This window comes from Zingiber officinale, chromosome 6B, assembly GCF_018446385.1.
Source record: "Zingiber officinale cultivar Zhangliang chromosome 6B, Zo_v1.1, whole genome shotgun sequence".
Classification (NCBI taxonomy): Eukaryota; Viridiplantae; Streptophyta; class Magnoliopsida; order Zingiberales; family Zingiberaceae; genus Zingiber; species Zingiber officinale.
The window spans coordinates 2,088,291-2,114,844 of NC_055996.1; the positions used below are offsets into that span (position 1 = coordinate 2,088,291).

Genomic DNA, 26,554 nt, shown 5'->3' on the forward strand with positions numbered 1-26,554 from the left:
CACAAAGTTGGCTTACTCCTTCTTCGTTCATTGGTATTCATATTTTCCCTCAGGTGCTACAAAACCAAATTCATTATTAAAAGTAAATCGAAATCTGTCTTAAAGAATGCATCCATATTTTTCTTTTAGCTTGTGAATTCCCCCTTGAACTTCAGTGGATTAATGCTCATTCCGACCATCTTTTGTGCTTCGTTCGACGGTTAGTCCTCCTGAAACTGTTGGGCTCTGATACCACTTATTGGTCCCTTGCCGACCGGCTAGAGAGGGGTGAATAGCCAGCATAATAAAAACAAACAAAACCCCTTCTCGAACTTTACAACTTTATTAGTCTAACACTTGCATACAAAAAAATAAGAGATTGAAAAAGAAGAGGCGCAAAAAGGTTACTTGGTTTACAATCAGAGGATTGCTAATCCAAGAAAGTTGAAGCTCACTAAACAATCTCCTTCAGACGGAGAAACCTCTTACAGTAGTTGAAGCACTCAATTACAGAACAAAACTAAAGAGGAATCAATTACAAGTATTATTCTGACCTTCTGGGACTAAGGTTGTATTTATAGTCTTGGTCGGGGTGCTTGGAAGGGGTCCAGGCCCCTGGAGGGGGATAGAATTTTATCCCCGTCATAATGAATCGCACCACGTTGCGAAATGATGAAGTTTTGATTCCGGGCGACCGGACTAATAAATTCAACTTTTAATTGACTTTTTAGTCTGGGTCTTCCACTCTGGTTCCGCTCACTTGGGTCCGGGTCTTCCGCTCCGATTCCGCTCACTTGAATGATTTCGGTCATCTGGAATAGAACTCACCCGAACTCATTTTCCGACCTTCTCGAGCAACTTTTCGCTCCGACTTCTCGTCCCTCAGAAACACCGTGCGCCTCCTTCTCGTCTGCCGGCGTACTCTTCCGCAGCACCTCGTCCTTCTGACGCACTGAGTCCATCGGATCTCTCCCGTGTCATCCTCGCTAGCTGCATCTTTCGCTTGACTTCCTGTGCTCCTAAGTTCCTGCACACTTAGACGCAAGGATTAAATCACAACAGAACATAATCTGACTTGGTTGATCACATCAAAACTACCTTGGGGTACTAACAATATCTTCTTAGTTTCTCAGGTATCTAAGGATCGAGCCTCAATTTTGATAATTTAACAAATGAAGCTTCTTTAATAGGCGCTTTTACATAAACTAATTATACTAGTAGATCCGCTACCTTAACGGAAACTAACTATATTAGTGATTATATACCTCTTTCTGCTAAATGTATGTTTAAGATTTGACATGATTCCGTGATATTTTAGTTGTATCAAAAAATTGATTAGGCTCATTCTAAACGTTTCTTACCATTTATCCTCAAGTTATAAGAAGGGTTTCATGACGCTGGAGTGATTTAAGCATCGGAGAGTGAATAATATAATAACAATAATAATAAAACATAACTAACTGGACTAAAGAGTATATGTCGAAATCGATTTGGGTCGCCTGCGATCTAGCCCAACTTTGCTCGATCTAAGTGGTATTGAGCACAATCCAATAAGAATTGAGTGGCCGAGTCTAGTTCACTAGTCAGGGTAGAGTAGTTTAGGCCACGAGCTAGGTTGGGTACAACTCAGTCTCGAGATGTGTCCAGTCTAACATAGATTTAGGCTAAGCACAGCCTAAGTGCCTCGGCATAAACCTAAACTAAGCAAGACTCAAGTACTAAGTTTCGTTCAAAAATTTAACTACATAAAAAAAAATATTTATAAAAATATATTATTATTTAATTTAAAATAAGATAAATGAACAAAGTCTTAAGTCAAGCTAGACATGACTCAATCTAGTCCAGCGTACAACCTAGTCATAAAATCACAGAGTACTATCAATGTCTAGCTCCTAAAGTCACGGATCATGTTGGTGTGGCCCATGACAAACAAAATCGCAGTCAAACCAAAACGCCACAAAAACAGAATTGAAGGGACAGCTTGATTGGACCTTGTTGACAGCTAAGTAGAAAATTTGGGTGATCAACTCGTCACAAACTAATTTTTCCTTCTTTTTTTTTTAATCCAATCATTTGAACCGATGGATCTTACTTTCCGAAACACACATTTGAATTGCAGGAAAGCACCTTTCCCTTTCATTCTTCGAAGCTTCATTTGGTATTAAAGCCATCAGCTTTGCAACTAACTGCATTTAATCGTGGGCATAGGATTAGGTGCAGACTTGTACGTGAAGCGAAGCGAAGTCGATATCGCTTGGTGACGGAATTGACTTGGCGACATCAAGCGCCAATCACTTCGCATGGGACATTCCACCAGAAAATTTTGCTCAACCACAATGCAATCAATCTGCTTGCATTTGATGCTTCTATAAGCACCATAAATTCTGTTAGAAAAGGCTTATTTGCTATTAACTTCCTCGAAACAAAGTTTTCAAGTGATTAATCTCGACATTATCTACTCCAGTGAAGGCACGGACTGCCAAACAAAGGTTTCCATGTTCAAAGGGCTTTCCTCTAGAAACCTTCTCCTAGAGCCATCAGCTCGGCTGGCTCTTCTTTACAATCTTGTAGGCTTTCCTCATTGATCATGAATGATACCAGGTTGGTTCCGAACAAATATAAACCTGAGACAAGAAATTTGTAACGAACCAGAGGTATTCATAGCAAGTGAAGTCTTCTCTATATGAATGACAATTTATCAGAACGAGAGCATAAAAAATCACCATACTGAATGGAAGAACACAATTTAGTGTTTCAGTAAAGGATCACGCTAGTTTTATTCAATGGTCCGTATAGATCAGAGGTTGGCTTAACTAATGATAGCAGCAATCAACAGTGCTAGGCAATACATGAGAAAATGTTTACAGTGTCAAATGTCGTTGGAAAATAATGAAAAAGTTTTCGTGGGAACAGTGGGCAACACACCGAAATTTAGCTTTTACTGAGGATGTCAATTCAAATGGATCAAATCGGGATGAGTTAAGTTGAATTTTTTTTTTTAACTCAACTTGAATCCGAACCTGAATTCAATTCAAAATCTCCAAATCCAACTAACCCAACCCCAATCTGAATAACTTGAAAATCCAATTCAAAACTTTTTTTTATTATTTTTCTTATAATTCTTCACTTTTATCTCAATACTTCGTCATAAAATTTTCAAAATAAAATTCAATTTAACAAAAAAAACCCACTAAATCTTATTTTTATATCAACCCGAACCTGACCCGAAAATTTTTAACCTTCCAACCTGAACCCGGAAATATCCAACCCGAACTTAATTTTTTTCAGATAAACTCGGATTGGATCATTAGATCGGGTTTATTTTTAACACCCCTAACTTTTACCAATATACGACTCAAATGTCCTCCAAACTTCCATAATAGCATAAAAAGGCATGGTCGATTCAGATGCTAATTTTAAATATGCTACAGGCATTTATTCCCTCAAAAATGTCAAGAAAAAAATAGACTAAAAATAATGTTTAACAAATTAGACCTTGCTGCCTTAATATTCATAGCACATTAGAAAGAAGGAACTATATTATCTATCAAAATTTGCGTGTTAGACTTTCCCAGAGTATGTCACTGGATTAATAATCAGGCACGAGGCAGAAAATCATAATCACATATTGCAAGTTCAATTCCCTCAATGAATTCTCTTTTTCAGAATTGGCTTCCGCACTTCCTTTTTAATTGATGGTGCATTTGATGCCGGGGGGATGATCCCTTCTATGATTTGGTATAAATCTTTCAACCTGCAGAAATCAAATTATGTTCATATTGATGGAAGGATAGTAAAAAAAAAGGTGATGGTGCTGCCATGTAGATTTATACAATCACCTGGGTATACTAATGAAGAGAGCAATAACAGACACTCCAACAATTAAAGGAAATAATGGAGCTGGTGTCGGTTCCTGCACAATGCATAAGAAACTTCAGTTATTTCCTTAAAAATGAAATTCTAGGGTAATTAATTTTATTGAAAATTTAATGGCATCACTTTCCCTAGTCACACAGTTTGTCACTATCATAGAGCATTGTTTAGCATCATGAACTAAAAACATCTATTAATCAGTTCTCAACTGGGCCATCCATTATGCGTGTATGAATAACTATCCATCACTACTAAGGTGAGAATCCTTCAGCTTATATCTCTCCTAATAGTACAACTTATGCTGTTCGCTAGGGTCAAATTCTTGACTAGTATTATAAATCTAGTAAAATGCAAATAATTAGGCTCCACATAAGCAAAAGTAAAGTTGCAGTATTTCAATTTCATTACTTGGTAGCTAAATCAGACTGATAAACCATCTAGCCAAAAGGAATTCACAATACTATCAGATTTAATATATCAACAAAGGCAAATAAACCATATCAGAAAGTCATTCTGACACAATGAAACATCATTCCAGTTCTCACCAGCTTGTGACCAACTTCTTTGATTTCGTATCTGAGAGGACCAGCATGAAGTTGAGGTTGTTTCTCCAGGTCAACTTCCAGTACTTCAGATATAAATCTGTGAGAATTTGACGGAAGCCGAGAACTAAGTTGCACTAGGTGCTTTCCCTTGGGTAAATCACGCACTTCGAAGTAGCATGAGAGAGGTAAGGGAAAGATTGATTCAATCTTAGTTGGGTCACTATCTAATCTAATTTCCACAGAAAGATGTGGCTGTAAAACTTTAATGTTGTTTCCTTCCACATGGCCACTTAAAATTGTTATATCTGGTTGTTCAAACACCACAAAATCTAAACCTCTGATATCCTCCCTTCCAACCTGAAAAAGAAAACATCTATTAAGGCGGAAAACAAATAATTTTAACAGCTTTTTACAGTGTTTGAAGCATTTATTACTAGATCATCGACAAATTACAAAAGAGTAAATATAAACCAAAAAAGGCAAAGTTCATTTTGTTTCTATTTTCCTATATGCATTAAATTACAATAAAACTCAGAGAAGCACCATTAGTGTACATCCATGCCTAAAATTTCTAGCATCATCAAACCTAACATTCACGAAAAGATTAAAAGCATAAAAACTTATAACACATCACCTCGACTGCAACTGTTTCAGGAGATGCTCGTTCAAGTGCATTGGCACCAAGGTAGTCCTTTGCTACTACTTTAACTATGTATGTTGTGTCAGGGAGAAGACCCCTTAACCTAAAGTTCCCCAAGTTATCAGTTGTTGCTTCCTCATAATATCCTTTGGCTTCAGATCGTGCTTCAACATAAACATTTTCCTTTGGTTGACCAGAAAGTAATGATACCTTGCCCATAGCACTAAAAGGAAGTGTATTAGAATAGGTATATATTTCTTTAAACCATACGGCTCAAGCATGTATTCCTGAGTACTGAAAATGTTGTAAATACTAGTACCTTTTTAAGCATCAAGCATATGGAAATACCATGACACCTTTATAGTATATGGAACCAATAGTAAAATCAGAGACAAATGGATGTTTATAAAAAAATTGCATATGAGAATATACTAGAAAGCATATGCCAATAAAGGGCCTGTATAATTGTATATAAGGAAATAAACTTGAAGATAACAGCCAACATAGTACAAAGTTATAAACAAACCACAAAGTGCTAGTAAGTGATTCATTCATTTGTAAAGGATATTCTTCTTTGTGCAGACAAATAAAGCTACTTTCAAGCCCCAACGGAGGCAATTTTAGAAAATTGTATGCTCCCACGGAAAGACAACAAGTAGCACACAACTAACTTACAATGACTAATAAGAAAGACAAAATAAGACCTTTAGCTGGCGCTTAGCGCATAGTCAAGCACAAAAATCTTCATCACTCAATTATAATCTATTAGAACCTTGATAGATCCTACTTGCAAGATATTGAACTTGGACAAAATCTTCCTTTCATCTTCACAATTTCTTGCTCATAGATATAATAAGCTCATAAAAGCGAATCAAGGATCATAAAGCACCCAACATTTAGGATCAACCTATAATCAGACATTAGCTGATCCCAAATAGTTGGGTCAATCACAGCTTGGTGAAGATCAGAATGATGTGATGATGAAATGCATGCAAAAATTTAAACATTATGCACAAAAAATGCAAGGGGAATGGTTGTCACTTGAACACATTCCCAGATTTGAGAAACTTAGTAGCCTGTACAGGCCAAGAAGATATTCTTGTTTTATCAAAACTAGAACTTAGCATGCTAGAAAAGAAATGATGAACATGTTCAAGATATTACCATAATGATTCTGCTTGCCCCATGCCTGGTTGTCCCAATTCGTTTTTTCGATATGAGATAGGAGGTCTTAGACATAATTAAATGAATACATCATTCTTAAATAAACAACCATCACATTCTCATTGAGCAAGTGTAAACTCAGTTAAGGGTTTGAGCGTTTCTTGTAAAATATTGTCCATAAAAAATATTTTCCTAAAATTTTACAGGGAAACCTTTTTATAGAGAAAAACACTTTATGTATTCAATGCACAAAAGGGTAATATTTTCTCCTTTGATGCAGCCTCTTCTCTATGGAAGAGGGGAATCTCAACTAATGACAGAGGGTGTAGGTGCTCGCAATCAACGATGGAGTGGGCGATGGGTGAAGAGGGGCTCACAGTTGATCACGGAGGGTAAGGGGGGCTAATGATTGATAGAGGCAAAAGAGGGTTCACATATCGAAAATAGAGGCAAGGGATTTTGTCGATAATGGAGAAGGGCTCATTGATGAATGAGGGAAAACAACTTTTGCTCAGTTTTTTAGTGGAAGTTATTTTCCTTCAGAATTCTCATATTTTCTATTGACTAGAAAAAAAATCCAATGACTGAATTTCCATGGCGCCACACATTGGAAAACGTAGAAAATATAATGCCATCCTACTATTTAGTGAAACAAACAATACCTAAATGTAATGTCGTCCTACTATTGGAACTTTGAGGATGAGAACTAATTGAAGCCTAAAAATCCACAACAATGTTAATAATACAATCAAAGTTTTACATTGAAAATACATGAAAATAATCATGGATTTAAAAGATGAAAGATATCTCCATTGTATGAAGTCTTTTACGTAGAGCCCCAAAACAAATCTATAAGGACTTAAGCCCAAAGTGGACAATATCATACCATTGTAAAAATATGAGATTTCTTTTAGTCCTACAAGTGGTATCAAAGTCATGGTCCAAACTAGACGTTACATGGAGTGGCCTTAAATGAAGTTAAGGGGAGGCCCAAAGCAAGTCAAGAGCGACCGGATGCCTGAGGAAGGCCGGGAGCAGGTCAAGAGTGACCGAATGCTTTCAGGAAGGCCCGAAGCAGGTCAAAAGTGACCGGATGCATGCGGGGAGGTCCGGAGAAAGTCAAGAGTGATCGGATGTTTGAGGAGAAGTCCAAATCATGAGAGTAATGATGGTCCTTTGAAGGGAGGACGGTTGGGAATACAATCAAAGTCACACAATGGAAATACATAGAAAAGATCATAGGAGATGAAAGATATCTTAATTGGTGTGAGACCTTTTGAATAGAATACAAAAACAAAACAAATCATTGAGGGCTTAGGCCTAAAGTGGACAATATCATCCCATTATGGAGATATGTGAATTCTTTTGGTCCTAACAAATAATACATACAAAACACAAAAATCACTAGTTATCAATTTATTTACATGTGAACAAGCCCAAGATAGTTAGATGGAAAAAGATAAAAGATTTTTCTAAAAGAAATTGATTACCTCATACATTAGTCGCTACCAACACAGAACTTGTTATGATGCAATATATTCATCTTGATGCTAAAAGGGATTCCTAAAATCATAAGTAATTAAGAAAATAGATGACTAGTAACAAGTTAAGCTAAAAATTCACTTTGGTTTCCTTATGTTCCTCATCTTATTTAAATTGAATTTGTTACAAATCAAACCCAATGCTTAAAGAAATCCTACTTGATGTAGTTTAACTAAGCACTGTGGGCGGATTGAAGTGGTTTGAGACTAGCCCAAGTAGGGAATAGTCTGAACTGTTGTGAGATCTAGATGATGCAATAAAATTCAGGATGAGACAAGTGTTCACAGAATTTTTGCTATTTTTTCCTTGACTTTCTCTGTTAATGACCAAACTCGTATAAAACTAAGATAAAATCCCTTGATGATGAGCATTTATATTTACATCTTTGACAATGATAGACCAAAATACCAGCTCTACAGAAATGCGCCAATCTTGCAACATCAACTTGAGTATTTTCTAGGAATACACTGGTGTAAAATACATTCAATAATAAAATTAAAGAAAAAGAAAAAGACCAAGTTCTAGAACAAAATCAGTAAGTGATCAAAATCAAAATTTACAAACCTGTAAGCAACACGTCTTGCGAGAAAATGAACCACTTTAGACTCCCCGTAGAATAATTCAATTGCCAATGCAGGAGGAGAAAAGGAATATTCCTGGAAAAGAAGCAAACTCAAATGCTAATTTTGAGGGAAAAGAAACCAAGACAAGAAAACAGTTTAAACCAAATACAAAGAAGTGAAAAGGTGTGTGCAACCAAGAAATGTTTCATCCACTTAGTTGGAACACAAGAACATGATATTCATCCAGGCAACACTATTTCTCTCAATGATGCACAAATGATTTTTTCAATATGGTGAAGTTGCAGGCAATATCATACAAGCAGGAGACTGGCTACAAGGAACTTGTACGAAGATGATTGTTCAAATTGGAAAGTCGATAAAACTTAGAAAAAGTAAAAGTTTCAAAGATGTGATGCCAAATAAAAAATATAGGTAGGTACAAAAAATGCAGAGCTAGTTAAGCATCAAAAGAATTGTTACATGAGAATGTAAAAAAAAAAGAGATCCACCATCCCAGTGTTATTCTAACAGGATTGAACCAGCTAATTTAACTAGTTATACTAGGAACTAGGGTCAATCTTGTTGGCTTGAATCAATAGGCCACTTTTATCACAAGTCAACAAACATGACCTGGAGGGATGACAGAGTTTGAAACACTGCTTATTGCTAAACATTTAAATCTCAGATTCTAAGAAGATGAAATACAACAATATTGAACCGTGGTTTTTAGACAATAAGGATCAAACCAGGTCATAAGCAGATAAAATAAAGGCCATATTTGAATGTTTTTAGACAACAAAGGTCTCATGCTTTTTCTCAAAACATGGTTCAAAGGTCAAGGCAGATTAATCCTAGGCACAACCTAACTTCAACATTGTTTTATAGCGACATTCATTTGTCATGAGTGCCTTTTAAACATTTTTCTCAAGATGGAAAACTGGAGGAATAAATGAGAGGGAAAGGAAACTAGAAAGGCAGAAAGGTAAAGTAATTTTCAAAGGATGAAGGGTTGGCATTTTCCATTTCTATATTGACGTGGAAAGAAAGTATTTAATGTGCTCCCACTTCTGTCCAGATAAATGCACACCAAATAATAGTTTGATATTTGTATTATTTGCTAATCACAACATCCTTATCTATCATTTCCATCAACTTCATGCTTCCATATCATGTTTGTTTCATCAATCATGATCTCAGTTGCAGACAGCACGCTGAGGCAAATTTTATGTCATAGGACATGATTGTACCGATCAAACTTGTGATTCCATTCTACTTATCCCCTCTATGAAGGCCACAAACTCTAGAATACCAACCAAAAAAGATTTACAATAAGAAATGAAGCATTAAGCCTGCAATAGTTGAAGCACCTTCAACACTGGACGGAGATAAAAGCTTCCAGGAAATAAGTCAACAAAACTAAAAGTTCCACCAGGACTGCTAACTGAATTGTTCCTGTAACCATCTTCGCCACTCAATGATAATAAAACTGATGGTAAAAATTCTCCGTCTTCCTTTTCGCCACTTATATGCACTGCGATCTGACCGAGTTTCTCGCATGTAAAGGAAGTCGGTGCAACTTGTTTGAGATGATAGCTAGGCTGTCCAAATACGAGTATTAAAAAAATAGTAGCTGAGATGAAAAGCAAATATACAAAAGAACTGTAAAGTAGAGAGTGAAAGGACAGCTTATGTTGCCTTGTTTACACTTCCAACAAAGAAGTCCACAGGATAAAATTATAACAAGTTACAATGAAAACATCAAGCCCTGCCAGAATTCAACTGTTTGGAATCGGCTATATGGTTCACAAGTCACTAGAATATTTGACCATATTAATCTTCTGAATCATCATAACATAGAAAAGCAAGGAATTTAATAAACAAAATATAATAAACAAATAAACAAAATCTTTCATGAAATTAAAGAACTGGGCATTCCTTTTTCCCTGATGCTTTTTTAATCCCTACCAATCAGTTTGTGGATCAGTAATTCCATATCAGGCAACTCACCGCAAGTATAAAATAAGATATAGAGAATCAAGGGTTGTAAATGTAACAAACATTTATGAACAAGCTCAGTAATCTACTCAATCAGTTCATTTAAGTCCATTGGGAAAAGGAGCAAGTAAAACTCCATGAATATAAGAGCCAAAACATGAACATGACTAAACTCAGCTCCTTAAAGTTCATGAACAAAGCTATAAGCACAATGAAGCATATGAAAAACCATATCGCTAAAAGGAAAGAACCAATACTAAAATATTAAGATAGCCAACAAACGTACCCACAGCTAGCTTTGGATGGGTAACCATATACAGAATGGCAATTTTCATTAAGAATGCCAGTGAATAAGTTTAATTATAAGATTGCTTATAGTGACTTTTTATAGTGACTTTTAGGTATTAACACATGATAAACATATGTACTAAATTTTAAATATGCCTGTTTTAGATAAGAATATCAATTTTCTAGATATAAATTGTTTAACAAAAATAGCCTTCTTCAACTCTGCAGTGAGGCTTGACACATGAGCTTATATTTCAAATTCTTTGCAAATGTTGGGCCACAACTGTCTCAGGTACTCAGGCAGGTACTAAGGGGGTGCTTGTTTGGGGGGTTTGGAATGGGAATGGAATGAAACCTGTGCTTGGTTTGGGGAAATGAAGGTGGGACCCACGGATTCATTCCTCTAAATAGAGGAATGGGCCATTCCCCACTAATATGAGGGGTATGGGTATTATTCCCATTTCATTAATATTTGCAATCAATCCCATATCCTTTCCCATTCCCTTACCCGAACCAAGCGCCTCCTAAGTTCCACTTTTTAAAACAAGGAGTTGGGGGACTTGAGAAAGGATGGAATCAGTGAAAAGAGTGCTAGCAAAAAGGCTAATGCATTACAATCATAAAGTTACTCATATATACATGGAAGCATTTTGTGCAAACTAAAACTTTAGATCCTTAAATATAATATAGAATTCTTTCATTGGAATGAGTTCAGATTAACTTTAACCATAACCATAATCCCATTTGATGTGGTAAAACTTTGAGCTCAATTAGATGCCAATAAAAATGTTGAATAAATGAACATAAACTTTTAATCACTACTTCAACTTGTTTATTTTTCAATAAATAAACTAGAACATAGTCAAGACAAGACAGCTCAAGTCACTTTACACTATGGTTTAAAATTTTGACTCATATCAGAGTTTCAATTTATGAGCAAAACGATATGATTTTAGTAGAATCTCGTGTTGCATTGATATGGTTTTAGTATTTTTTTAAAATATTTTTAAAATTAAAATTTTTAACATAATATTAAAAAAATAAAGAAAAAGAAAAAGAAAGCGTGAGTCGTAGGATCGCAGCGCCCTCGTGACCCCACGGAAGTCGCTGCGGGATTGAGGCACCTCCATGACTGCCACAAGATCACAATGCTTCCACAACCGCCACGAAATTGTAGTGGCTCTATGAACCTGCGGAGGACGTCGTAGAATTGTAGAGCCTCCGCGATCTCGTAGAAGTTATCGCAAGATCATAGCACCTCCACAACCCGTCAAAGATAACCGCGGGATCGCAGCATCCCATATATCGTCGTGTGATTGCGTCCGTCTATGGTGATGGTGCTAGACAGCGGATAGCGGACGGATGGAAAAATTTTTCCTTGGCCGCTCCGTGATAACTAGCATTTTGATGTATTATTTAATGTTCATTGAAAATACCTCATGTTAATTTTGATATAATCAACCGAGTTAAGTTAAGCCTTGTGTATTTGATGTATTGTGTCTGAGTGTGCAGGGACTTAGATACACAAAAATTAGAGCGAAAGACGCAGCGAGCGAGAAGGATGACACATGAAGAGAATTAACGGCCTCGGTGCATCCGAGAGACGAGCAGCTACGGAAGAGTCCATCGGTGGAGAGAAAAGGACGCGTGAGGCTCGTCCGAGGGACGAGAAGTCGGAAGGAAGCCTACTCGAAGAGAATGTCAGAGTTGGGTTCGAATGAGCTCAACTCCGGACGACAGGAGCATCACCCAAGCAAACCGAGTCCGAAAATGATTAACTCGGAAGTTGACTTGAAGACCTGAGGCGCCTCAGATGCTAGTAGATAAACTGTCGCAAATGGGGCTTGAGGCACCTCCGATGAACTGGAGGTGCCTCTAGATGATCAGAGGCGCCTCCAATACCACAGAACCATTAAGGAGTCGTTGCGATCCAGATGAGATTCTATCTCATTAGAGGCGCCCTAGATGTCATTAGAGGCGCCTCAACACAAATAACTTTTGCCAAGAGGACTATAAATAACACCATAGAACTAAGAGTTCGACAATATACCTTGTATTCATTTTTATACTTCAACTTCATTTTCTGAGCTTCTAACAGATGTAACGAGCTCCTCCACCTCCGACATTGTCAAAGAAGAAGCTCGTCAGTGCTTCTACTTGCCTTGGATTAACAACCAGTTGTAACCAAGTAACCCTCTGCCTCTTACGTTATGCTTTTATTATTTGTTTTGAATTAATTAAGTGTGCCCTTGCTAAAGTTCGTTATCAAGAGAAGTTCGAACACAAATTGCAGGTTATTCACCCCCCTCTAGTCGGTCCACCTGATTCAACACTCATACTTACCTTGTACTCATTTAGTACTTCATCGGACATTGTCAAAGAAGAAGGTGTCACTACTTTTACTTGCCTTGGATTAACAACCACCTACATTGTAACCAAGTAACCCTCTGCCTCTTACTTTATGCTTTTATTATTTGTTTTTAATTAATTAAGTGTGTCCTTGCTAAAGTTCGTTAGCAAGAGAAGTTCTAACTCAACTTGCAGGTTATTCACCCCCTTTAGTTAGCCCACCTGATTCAACACTCAAACTTACACTTTTATCTTCTAGTATGCTTAAATCATTCTTTTTATCATGTTTTTCGAGTAAGGACATATTTTGAGCTTCATTGTAATTTTCCTACATTTATGACACTAAGAGCATCTCTAATGGAGCTTTTTGTGAGGTTCTTAATTTTCTCTTTCCTGATTTTTTTTACTGACGTGTCAATAAAAATAAGGAGTTGGGTTCGAAATTTCGAACCCAACTTCTTAATCTCTTTCTCTTTTTTTTGTGGGGCCCAAAAAAAGCCACAAACCTCCCCACCATTGGAGATGCCCTAATTCATAAACCATTCAAGCAAAAGAGAGCCCTCATCTTCTCCATCCAAGACGTGGAGCACTAATGCAATATGAATCCTCAACGCGAATCCGCAAGAGAGCTATAGTAGAGATCCCCAATTTTGACGATCCCTTCTTCAACCTCTTCATGGCGAAGGAGCTTCTCCCAACACTAAAATCCACCAAGGTCAACAGCCACCACCTCTTTATCACCACCAGCAGGAGCACAATCACGACCGCTGGCCTCTGCCACAGCCCTCTACATCTCACGCGCATCCTCATCGGATTGCCAAGGAAAGAAACCGGTTCGCCCACCTCATCTCCTCCGTCGAAGCCCTCATCATCCTCTCCTCTTCGGGTTAGAAGAGGAGAACCTCTTCATCACCACCGCTGGCCACTGGAACCCTCATCATCCTCTCTTCTTCAGGTTAGAAGACGAGAGCCTCTTCATCACCACCACCAGCCAGCCGCCGGAGCCCTCATCATCCTCTCCTTTATGGATTAGAAGAGGAGAGTCTTTTCATCACCGTTGCCGCATCTTCTCCGCCTTCATCCATCTCCAGACAACCATCACCGCGACTCCGGCAAGCTCTACGATTCCGGACAGCAGCCCCCTCCTTTCAATGTGTTGGTTGATTTCCTGTGTATTGAGTTATTTCACTTGATTGTTGAATTGTAATGGAGTTAGCTTCCCATGTTAAGATGGCATGCACCTACTTTCATTGATTCATGCCTACCATGTGTTTGATGAATTGTTTCTTTCATTAGCTATGCTTTAGTTTTGCAATTCCTGTAGTTTAATGTCATGCAATGCTTGTTTTGTTGATGTTTGTTCTTGTCATTAATTTGGATGCAATTAGATTAGATTTCGTTGAATGTTTAGTTTCATTAAATGCTTCATGTTTTCTTTAATTCAATTGCAATCATAGTTTTAATTAGATTAAAATTTGCATTACTTGCATTGTTTTTCATTTCCTAATCTCAGCAACTCAATTAAAACCCCCATTTACATCCAAACACCAAGCAATAAATCGATCCTAAGATTAACATTCACCCGCTGCAGGAGGTGACTTAAGTCATCCCTATGCTACATTAGCATAGAGTGATTCAGTAATTAAATTGACTTGGTAATCGTGGTATGACATAATTATCATCAGGCACGGTACGAGATTTTAAATTTTGCTTAGCACTACAAAGAACAAATGGAAACTTCAAGAAATTGAATACCATCTACTGCTAACCTTTGAAGCTTCAACATTGTAACTTATATCATCATACAAGGGGCCAGCAGTAAAAGAACCATCTGCTCCTGTTTCAGTTTCAAAAGCCAAATCTCCTTTCTGTAAAGAAACATACTTGCTGGTCCCCATAGCAATTACTCTTATATTTACACCATCTAGAGCTGGAGAAACTGATCCTTCAAAATATAAACCAACTCGTCCAGCAATCGGAGGAATAGGAGATTGACAGCCGTCAATATCAACAGACACCTGCCGCATTATATTGGTAAAGATAAATTGAACAAGAGTTCCTTAAATGAAATATAGTGAGAACTTCTTACTTGTCTCTGCCTTGGATAAAAGAGCATCTTTTTCTCTTGCTCAGTTCTGTGCAAAAAAGATAGAGTAGAATAGGTCAAGCAAAAATATCTAGGGATTGTTCAATACAAAGTAGACTAACAAATAATGCCAGATATAGTAGAAACAAAATAAGAGAATATCATATGTTTAACTAGATTATTATATAACTTGAACAAAGAGAACAAACTCATTTATTTATTAGCTCAACATTGAACCAAAATACTTAATCCCAAATTAGTTATAGTTAACTCATCTGGTTACAATTATTGATGTAAGATTGAAGATACCATAGTTAATGCTAAAAAAATTAAACCTATAATTTTGCATTCTTCAAGCAGCAGCTAAACTTGGACAATGGTCAATGTTTGGGCCTTCTTTAGCTTCAAAACTTGGCAAGATGAAAGTTTAGCCATGGTCAATTATCAGTAAAGTTGTTGTTAAGGGGAGTCATGTGCATAGATATATGCATCCTTTTGCTCATTCACAAGCTAATGAGCCAAAGTGAAATTATGTGCGTAGATATATCCATGGTTTAAAATGCCAAGCCGAGCAGATTGGCACTAGAAGAGTTTATCATTTAGTCTGTCAACCAGCATGCCAAACATGCTTTGATACCACGACACTAAGGCAACAGGCAAAAAGTGGCGTGGGCAATTTCATGGCATCTGCAAGGATCATGTCAGGGTTCTGCACTTCCTTGACGTTGGTGAGGTCATGCGTGTGTTCTGACTTGTGCAAAACTTCTTCGATCCAGACTTCCACAATGTTGGGAGGATCGTAGGCAAGAAAGGCAAGCAAGGATTTAGCAAGATCACACAAGTTTCTTCTTCTACTTTTGCGTCTTCTCTCGGCGTCACTGCAACATCCTGAAACCTCCTCATCCCTGTTTGTCTTCTCTCATCTTTGTTGCAGCACTGTGTCTTAGGCTCTTTGCATGCTCTGATACTGCTCAAAACTGTCACATTCCGGCCAGGGATCAAAACTCCAGCTCAGAACGAGATTCAAACCTTGAATATATCTTTTACTCATTCATGAGCTACCAAACTTAAGTGGAATCCTGCAGGATACAATGTATTTTCACAGCAGAAAGATGATTTATTTGAACCAGAAAATCTAGCTATGGAACACAAACAAAGAAAATAAAACCTTACAACTTGAAATTTTAGAGTTCAGTCTTGAGTATAGACTTAAAAAAAAAATTATACACTTGCCTTATATCTTGAGGAGAAAAGATAAGTTCATCACCAAGCTCAGACCAGAATGAGTAATCATATACAGCAGCACCCTTTTCAACGCTCTTATCAGATGAAAGTTTAGTGGGAACAATATCAGAAGTACCATCTTTTTTAAGTACATTGAGAATAATGTGCTCAGATAAGTCAGCTGCACCTTCAATGGAATCTGAATCAATGTGAATTTCTCCCTTAAGAAGATATTGCTTTCCAGCAAGATATATCGGCTATTAAAGGAGAGATACCAGTTAACATGAAAAAAAAATCATTATCTTAGGGGTGTGAAACAAGAATAGCCCAAACATCATCAAATAGAAAGGAGGAAGAAGAAGGTGCTCACAGTTGGGTCCAAAGAATTAAATTTCAAGGGAGAGATCCCAAATGAAATGCAGGAATTGACCAAATAAAGTTCATGAAGCCCAGGAGTTTCCATGCAAATCTTTTGCATTCCTCTCTACAGTTGCACTAAACACTTAGCATCTACCTAGCCTCATTGAAGCAAAAAGTACAAATGGTGCATATATACTAGAGGTCAATCTCATTAAGTACCTTAATCTCAAAATCAAGACGAGATGAATCAGGCAAAAGTATGTAAGCATCTGTGTCATGTGATGAAACTAAGGTAGTCCAGTAACCTCTCTGGACAAAGACAACTCCATTCACATCTTCAGTGCCAACTTTTAGATGAATCAAGTTTTCAGTCCAGCACCAAGTATCCTCCTCAGGCAATCCCAATAAAGGAACATGCTTGACCTATGACAAAGTTCAAACAGCCAATGTGAATAAATCAGAATTTGTAAAAGCAGCACAGTAAGGATTAGCTTAATTAATGTACAATTAGCTTGTGTTTTGTTTATGTAAAGTGATTCAAACTTTGTCATCCAATGCCATTGTAAATACAAATTCAAGAGTCTACACATACCTCAAGTTGATAGTTTCCAGGGAAAACTTTAGCGAATGTGAAATCACAAGTCTCATGCTTAAGAACAGTGGTCTTTCTTTCCTTCATTTTGTCACCAATTATACTAACAAGTGATACTGATATGTTTTCGCTACAATGCCCCTTACACAAAACCTTGCCATGAATATTGACCTGTGCCTGAATACATGAAACTCATATTTTCATAAGTATCAATTTGTAGTTAAATCATCTAATGAATTGACAAATCTCCCTTATAGATATGCTAAATAAATAAAGAAAAAGCTTTAACTTGTATTGAACCTAGTAATACCATCTATGCAATGAGCTAAGGACCTCATACCTGGAGAAATTCAACATTAAGAAAAGGTCTGTCCACGTTGATATCAATATATGATGGTGAGAACATAAGGCCAGAATTATCAGGATCTACTGCCAGAGCTGATAATCGGTATTCACCAGGTGGAACCTACAGCAAAAATAGTTGATTATGAAATGAAAAGGTACATTCTAAATGGAACAAGAAGCGGCAAAAAAATAAAGTTAAATGTTAAAATTTTTTATAAAAATCCATAAATGGTTATGCATAAAATGAGTACAAACATATTCAAAAGAAACCACAACTTACTATTTAAACTGAATAGAATTCTCAAACATAAAGAAAAATGTCATCATGCCTGGTATTTTTTAAGGGAAAAAAAGGAAAGAAATCACCTGTAGTAAAGATGCAGAAAAAAAATAGTGAAGAAGATTTCAAAAGAAAATTGAAGCACCCTAGTTCAGTCCCACGTGGAATGTTGGAGGCTAATAAAAGAAGTTTATATCCTTAGATAAGTTAATTACCGTTAATAACTATTTCATCAGGTTTAACCATTTTGGGTCAATGGTCGTACCTAGCAAGTTAATTAGTTATGTCATTTGAGTGGATGTGAGACAGTGAAACTGCCAAGGAGACATTTCAGAAGGAAACTATTTGCATGATAACAAATCCAGAACCTCACATGGTCATCACTTAGAAATGATTCCAGGCGAATTTTATAGTACAACTATTAGCAGCAGACATAATGACACCTAATTATTCTTAGGTGTTTTGAAATCTTGAGTTGTGCTGAAGTTTCATTCCATAATCAAAACAATGCAGATCGTGTCGTGTTGGTACAATTTTGGTACTTATTTAATATAATTATTAAACATTTAATAGAACATTGGAATGAACGACTAGAGTCCTTTGTAGACTTGGCATGCTTGCTTTTAAATTCTACAACATTGCAGCAACTTTAGATTTGAAGGCATGAGAATTTTGTATGAAACAAAGCGATATTTTTATCATTGTATGTAATTTTATTTGAAATTTATTTATGAACATTGAATAAGAACTTTGATATTTGTTTATAATACCTAAATAAAAAATGTGAAATAATTTAAAATTTTATATTTAATTTTAATTTGATTTTATTTTTAATATATTAATACAACTATTAGAGGAGTTCAGATCCCTGGTCCCCTTCCCTTAGTCCCCTCCTGGTCTATTACAAATTTCGGATTCATCTAGTGAATTCATCTGAAAAAATTGCCACTCAAATTATCTCAATTCCGTGTATAAATTATAATTTTTGCATTTTTTTTACCTTATCAATGTATTTAATTGGATTTTTTTTGTTCAGGGATCAAAGTTGGGGAAAAAACCCAATTAAATACATTGAAAAGGTAAAAAAATACAAAAAAAAATATAATTTATGCACAGAATTAAGGCAATTTAGATGGCAATTTTTTTAAGATGAATTCACTAGATGAAAGGTATCTGAAATTTGTAGTGGACCTGGAGAAGGAGACCAAAGGATCTGAACTCCTATTAGAGTGGCTACAAAATATAAAAATTTTCATTTTGGAACATAAGATAATATATTTTATATTTAAACTAGATTTTAAATTTTATAATTAAATTTATTTAATTTTATGTATAAAATTTCTTTAAAAATAAATATATGAAACTCAATTTGGACTTGAGTTTGAAAATTTTGGATTCAAGATTTTGTTGATAAAATCGAATTCAAATTTAAAAAAGAGTTTTTAATGAAAAATAATATATCTAATAAATTCACATGCATTGCAACCATGGTGCATGTTAAATGATATTCAGCATATGAGGTGTTGCCACAATAAGGTCTGGGGTTCAAATCTCGGCAAAGCCGAGGTAAATACCTCCCTTATGTGCTAGTCACTATTCCAAAGGCGAGAGTATTCGCCTTGACACAATGTTAAATGATATTCTAATAAAATAAGTTTAAAATGGTGAAAGAAAAATAAGTCAATTATTTTTTAATTTAATCAAATAAATTATCAATTAATCAAAGTGATATATCGAACTTTAACTCTGTTGACACTCAAACCAAATTATCAAAGACACAAAGGAGGAAAAGAAGACCAATGCGAACTTATTAAACCATAGTCTCCTAACGCTTGTTTGCACAATCTCTCTGGATCTTTTCTAACATTAAAAAAGATAGAATACAATTTTTTTTGTAAATTTTAGGTACCAAATTTTATCATATTTATTTTTTGTATTTTAAATATTTTTTTAAAAATTTAGATAACAATTAAGTTAACTCAAACTAATATTTTGAGTTTAGAGGGAAGTGGAAGTTAGTTTGCGGTTAAATAGAGTTCATCAAGTAATATGGTGATTAGGATCAAGTGGGTTCAATCTAAATTCGATTTGGATTTATTTTAGTATATTTAAATTAAACTAAGTTTATGCGTAGGATATTTTTGTTCAACTATTTTTATTTTTATAAGATTAAGAATTATTTATTTATTTAATCTCAATTCTCTTCTCTCCTCAATTCTTTTCCCATTGCATGCCAGCAGCCCTCCACCCTCCCTGATCTTTCAATTGTTGCTTGTTGTCAGTTTCTTGCCCAAAACAGTCGTGGACACAGGCCCATGGCAGCTGCACATGTCATATGCTTTTAGATATTTTACAGGATAACTTATCAATTTGATAGTTTATCGTATTAAATGGGGTCAGCTATATGGATCTACTACACCATTGGACTTAATCCCCTACTATATTATCAAAATTTAAATGTATTTTATCCTCTTTATCATTGTTAATCAAGTATTCTTTGGTCTACTCTTCCTCGATTAATGTGCATATTTGTCATGATCTCACGATTGATCGTCTAAGTACATATCCATACCATTTTAATGTTTCTCAAAAATTTTCATCAATATGCGCAACCTCAACTTTTTATATAATATTCTCATTTCTTATCATGTCCTTTATTGAATGTCCTCACATCCACCTTGATATCTTCAACTCTGTGATTCTCATCTTCCGCTCCTATGTACTTGATTCATAACCCAACATTAAGTTTGATATCTTACCAAGATAAATAGATGTAACGAAATAGAATATTAAAAAAACTGAAATGAATAGTAAGCAAGAATGACAGAGTCACTACAATGTATATTAGCAATGTTGTAAATGGCGGTAGGTGGGCAATAGGGCGGCTATAGGTGATGCCTAGGCAGTTGAATTTTTTTATTTTTATGTATAATATTATAAATAATCATTATTGTTTATGTAATATATGTAATTAAATGATGTTTATGCATAAATAAGATTCATACAATACAATTTATATAAGGTACAAATAAATATATAAATGCAACTAACATGATAATTAATAAAGAATCATCACCATATTAATACTAAAAAAGTAATATCATTACACATGCAAGGTAATAATAATACCCGCCTCATAAATCCATCTTGCAAGCTACTCATGCACATTATTTGTAAACTTTAACTTCATTATTTGTAAACTTTAACTTCAATGCATCATTTATGTTTTAACATGATAATTAATAAAGAATCATCACCATATTAATATTAAAAAAGTAATATCATTACACATGCAAGGTAATAATAATCCCCGCCTCATAAATCCATCTTGCAAGCTACTCATGCACATTATTTGTAAACTTTAACTTCAATGCATCATTTATGTTTCGTTGTCTTGCATTTGTTAGATCAATTGCAGATGTCCACTTATCATAGACCCTAAGATGTTTCATCTGATAAACTCCTCCCTTAATAAGCCCCTTACACAATTTGCATGTGATTCAATCTCTTTTTTCTTTGCAATACAACACCCCATAATCCTAAACAATATCACACCACCGATTTGTTTCTCATTTTCCGCCATTAATCTTCAATAATTAAATAAAAGATCAAAAACTATAACAATACTTATTAGAAATATATAAAAGCAAACCTAGTGTGCTAGTGGTGGCAGTAGGCAGCAACGGCAGTGTGACGGCAGTGGGGGGCCAACCGAGTCGGAAGGTGTTTCATAGTTATTTAAGGTGTGAGACGCCCAAAAGCGCATAGGTACTATGGGGCATGAGATGTTAGGCGCAAGGTGAGACACACGCCTTACCGAAATAAGGTGCTTTGAGTATAAATTTATACAATTCAAACATATATAGGAAATTTCTGCCAACATATTTCACTAATAAAATTATAATCCATAAAATATTAAACAGTAATGTAAATATAAAATTCACTAACATTCAAATATCTTACTATTTTATTAAGAATTTCCCCCCTTTACTAACTAGCTTTGATGAAGCTCAAAATGAAAGTGCGTTAATGTCCTTTTTACTATTCACATCGAAAATCAAGGTTTATTAGTAATTTTCACAAATGCATCAATCAGTGATCTAGAAAATAGTCTATCTTCATAATCAAAATCAAGCTTCAAATTAAAAAATAAATAAACTACAAATATTGAAGAGTAATGTAGAGAGAAATAAGTTTGCAAGGGAGGTTGATGTTCATTTTTCAGGAGAGAGGAAGGGTCATGCAAGAAAAATGTGTCGCATGCATGCAACCTAATTAAAGTTGATATTCATTTTCTAGGGGAGAGGAAGAACCACTTAAGAAAATTGTGTAGTATGCATGCAATCTAATTAAAGGTTGATGTTCATTTTCTAAGGGAAAGGAAGTCATGCTAGAAAAATGTGTCGCATGCATACAACCTAATAATTTAAAGGATAATTAAAAGTATGAGTTGAGCTTGAAAAAAAAAAATCCACTTTAATAAGGCGAGGGAAATCGCGCCTTAAGCGCGCTTAAGTGCACTTCTTTCAAGTATTACGCCTAGGTCATTACCAAATGACGCGCCTAGTTGCGCCTTGCACCTAGGCGCAGCCAAGCACATGCTTTTCACAACTATGAGGTAAGTTCTGGGTGACTTGGTGGGTTGGTGGAGTTATTTATGTTTTGGAAGAGAGAGAAAGTGTATTAATATATCTAGGGTTTTCAAATTTTGTTAACTTTGACCGCCTCACATATTGCCTTGACCGCCTCACCCACTGCCCCGCCCTCCTCGCTCACGCCTTAAGCGTGCTTAAGTGCGCTTCTTTCAAGTATTACGCCTGGGTCATTACCAAATGACGCGCCTGGTTATGCCTTACACCTAGGCGCAGCCAAGTACGTGTTTTTCACAACTATGAGGTGAGTTGTGGGTGACTTGGTGGGTTGGTGGAGTTATTTATGTTTTGAAAGAGAGAGAAAGTGTATTAACATATCTAGGATTTTTAAATTTTGTTAACTTTGACCGCCTGACGTACTGCCTTGACCATCTCACCCACTGCCTCGCCCTCCTCGCGCTTGGCCTCGCCCATCTCACCAACCTCGCCTCATCTTTGACCACCTAAAGCAAAGGTGTTGCCGTTAATATCTACCTCCCGCCTAGGCGGTTGCTTCGGCCACCATTTAGAACACTGTATATTAGTAGTCTTACTACAAGTTAGAGCACGACCATCTGCCTTTAGATTTTAAACCATAGACTTCAGAACATGTAAATCACATCACATTTATACTACTAGAATCTATTAGCACATCTTACTAGTATACCCTCCCACCAATCACGATGGAAGCTAGAAGACCAAACTCAATGAACATGTTTGCCCAGCAAAGCATGGTACAAGAACATGTTATTGAGAAACTAACAGCAACAGTCAATATAAAACAAAAATGCTATGTCCAATGTTGTTTTCACTTACCTCAAAACAAAAGCTTCCATTTTCAGATATTAGTTTCTTTTGTGGCTTGACATTTTCTGGTCCATGAGTAAGTGTCACCTATATGTATGCAAAAAAAAAAAAGATCAACTGGAATGATCTGAATAGTGAGGAACAATTTTTTAAGCAAGAGCATACCATTGCCTTTGAATTTGACGAAATTGTTCGAACAATTCCACAGACATCATAGGAATTCGCTTTTATGTCTTCTATCTTAGCCATATTTGGCAAAACCTAAGCAAGTAACAAGAATGACATATTGTTGTTGTCAAAACATCCAAATACCAACAAAGAATAGCTGAGGTAGATGTGAATTATCAACCGATGAAAGTTGATACTGGCTGCAGGTTGGAATGTGTACAAATAACTCACCATATAATTTTCTAGTTTGTTGAACTTATAATGATCCTTCAATGCAGAAATTGAATAATGTTTGGATGTAACCTGGAATATGAATACATTTCAGGTACAATAACCATGGCATGCCAAATAAAAATCAAATATTCAACTTCAAATAAAAAGGCATCGATATAAAGGTGTGTTCATTATGTGAGGATAAAAAAGGAACACATGCACAGAAAATGTGGTCAGCAAAAAAAAATCATGTGTTCCTTTAGATAATAAAAAATCTTATGTCATAATTTGATAGATGTCTTCCGATAATTAAAACTAAATGTTTAGTAAATCAAAATTCAGTCACATTGCAGTATCTTTTATATATTGGCATTACTTAAATAATCTTCTAAAGAAAAGAGTAAAAAAATCACTAAAACAAATCAATCAATTAGTAAAATCAACTCTAAATTTTAAGGCCAGTAATTCTAATGATTATATTTTTTTAGTGATCTTGCAATTGATTCAATGATGGATTGCCATATTTTATAATTTTATCATCAGCCAAGGGTATACTTTAAGAAAAAAGAGAATAGCACTAGACATTCAATGTAGCACTATGACTAAAAATAATCATATTATGTGGTTATCAAAACAACTAAATTCTTAGTGCTCTTCTCTTTCTTCCAAAAATCTAAACTAACTATTCACAACAAATTCAAGCTTACTTATTCTAACTTTTTCTAGAGCCTTGCACAATCCATATAAACCTCAATTGCCGTAATTTGATTGGTAAGGGACAAAAAATGAACAAGTCACATGAACTTGCGAGTTTGGACTACTCAGCACAGCGTCCATCATTACAAAATTGTTTGATCATAATTTTATATTCCAAAACCTGGTCCTATGCCCCACAAGCAAAAGAAATGAAAATATTATCCTCAAGTCCATCAGTTATCCTACTGTCCTACGTTTAGGATTATCTGTACTATTGATGAAGAAGAAATGATTTAGTATTACACAATCAAGAAATAAAAATGTTATTCACCACATATTGATGATGTTTCTCAGTCTTAGCTGATAATCAAGAGTATCAAAAAGAATAATATCACAGGAACATTGTCCATCGTTAAACTGACAAATGAGCAAAAATTCTAAATGGATAAGAAAGGTGGTGGATGCCAACAAGCTCAAGACAACACCGGATTTAATATAATTAACCTTATTCACCTTCAAAGCAGGCAAAGTTGAAACTTACTACCTTTTACTCATATATGAGCAATTGAGGATAAAATAAGAATGGTCAATATATGAGAAGAAAGTTTATAGAAAAGCCAGCAGGAATATTTATAAGACCTGATCAAGCTTGTAATAACCCTGACTGTCTGTAATTGTCTTCAACTGACCATCCACCAAAATTTGTGCACTTGCTAGTCCAATGCCGAGGCCATCTATTACACGACCACCAATAGAAAAACCAGTAACCTAGTCAAGAAGAATCAACAGCGTCAATCCTATAAATCAAAATTAAATCTGAAACTTGAGGAAGAAAAAGAAGAATGAAGAATGTAACCTTATTTCATGTATGACGTAATGATAAAGACACAGAAGAGAGACTACTAAACCATTTTAATATAATGACTATATGAGAAAAAAAAGCACAAGAACAAGGAAACAGCGCCTGTCTAAGAAAGAATTGCATTCATATAAGCAAATATTTATACTGCTGGTGATCTATAAATCAACTAGGGTAATTAAGCATGATAAGAATTACTTAAAATATATGAAAGCAAACAACTGTCAACCAAACTTATTAGCTAATAATACTGCTTGAATCTTGATGACATGAAAATTATACAAGGAAATGTATCCGACAACAAACACAATCAAACATTGTCTAGAAGCATGATATGCAAAACTGAAAGAAGTTTTAGATTAAATCAATGAGTTTTTGTTTTAACTGATGTGGCATTCTAAGTCCACTCCACCTCCCACATCAATGATCACAATATGAGCCTGTTGTAGCCACTCAGCAAGACTCCGCTGCACTGCTAGAAGCTTCCATGACCCAGTATCGTACCTCTGATCATGACCTCCATATTGATTTAGGCAAAGGTGATTTAGGTAAAGATTTTTGTCAATGTAGCGCCTCACATCCTTTGTCTCATTACATTGTACTTCCTTATCCAGATACCATAAAATGCTCACTGTATCTACAAGACATCGTTCTTCCCATCGTACCCAAAACCCTCAATGCATGCTTTCCTTCTCCCTTTTCATCAATTTGTTGTCTTGCTGTATGCATAGCCACATGGAGAAGCCCACATAAGCGATTTGTTTCTAGCGTATCTCCTCGTTCTCTCAGTCGCCACTAGTACTCTTGCCATGTGTTTTCTTTCTCTGTTTTCTTCAGTCAGCTGTGTGCTGCTATGTAAGCTTTCCACAACCATCTTTACTATCTCTTTATGAAAGTGCTGGTGTTAAGTTAAGGAACTGATGCATGTGTTCTCTATCAACTCTTAAAATTTTGTTTCTTCTGTGAGAGCATTTTGTTTTTGGTTTCATTATTGTTTAATCATAGTTTTGTTTTCTAGTTTATGTAATGAGTTAGGTATGCATCATATATATACTCCAGCTTTAGGTGAAATGTTAAAATTTTATATATGTCATGTAGTAGTCCCCATACATATGTATATTTTGATCAAACTTATAAGCTAATCTATAATCAAATAATCATATGTCCAACCATGAAAGTTGCATCTACATAAAAGCTCAATATCAAATGCTCGCTTCTAGTTGATCTCAATTCAAGCCTCATAAACTTTCTAACAAGCACATTCGAGCAATAAATTTTAGCAATTAACACTGGAATAATGATGAGCTCGCGCTCCAGATCATTCATTCTTATAATGGACAGTTTCAGGATCGATC

General features: G+C 35.6%; 1 protein-coding gene across 1 annotated transcript in view; it reads right to left on the reverse strand.

Annotated features, from left to right (window-relative positions):
- Positions 1 to 3,359: 3,359 nt before the first annotated feature.
- The window catches only part of LOC121991694 (nodal modulator 2), a 34,143-nt gene continuing 10,948 nt past the window's right edge, over positions 3,360 to 26,554 (reverse strand). The window contains exons 11-27 of the mRNA XM_042545701.1: positions 24,980 to 25,108; positions 23,663 to 23,734; positions 23,429 to 23,524; positions 23,273 to 23,350; positions 17,541 to 17,666; positions 17,201 to 17,377; positions 16,828 to 17,031; positions 16,619 to 16,732; positions 16,258 to 16,505; positions 15,028 to 15,073; positions 14,708 to 14,956; positions 9,674 to 9,904; positions 8,308 to 8,399; positions 5,032 to 5,260; positions 4,398 to 4,754; positions 3,819 to 3,892; positions 3,360 to 3,733 (exon numbers count right to left, since the gene is read on the reverse strand). Coding sequence (XP_042401635.1) covers positions 3,625 to 3,733; positions 3,819 to 3,892; positions 4,398 to 4,754; positions 5,032 to 5,260; positions 8,308 to 8,399; positions 9,674 to 9,904; positions 14,708 to 14,956; positions 15,028 to 15,073; positions 16,258 to 16,505; positions 16,619 to 16,732; positions 16,828 to 17,031; positions 17,201 to 17,377; positions 17,541 to 17,666; positions 23,273 to 23,350; positions 23,429 to 23,524; positions 23,663 to 23,734; positions 24,980 to 25,108 — 2,631 coding nt within the window. The 3' untranslated portion in view covers positions 3,360 to 3,624. The remainder of the gene's footprint in view (positions 3,734 to 3,818; positions 3,893 to 4,397; positions 4,755 to 5,031; positions 5,261 to 8,307; positions 8,400 to 9,673; positions 9,905 to 14,707; positions 14,957 to 15,027; positions 15,074 to 16,257; positions 16,506 to 16,618; positions 16,733 to 16,827; positions 17,032 to 17,200; positions 17,378 to 17,540; positions 17,667 to 23,272; positions 23,351 to 23,428; positions 23,525 to 23,662; positions 23,735 to 24,979; positions 25,109 to 26,554) is intronic.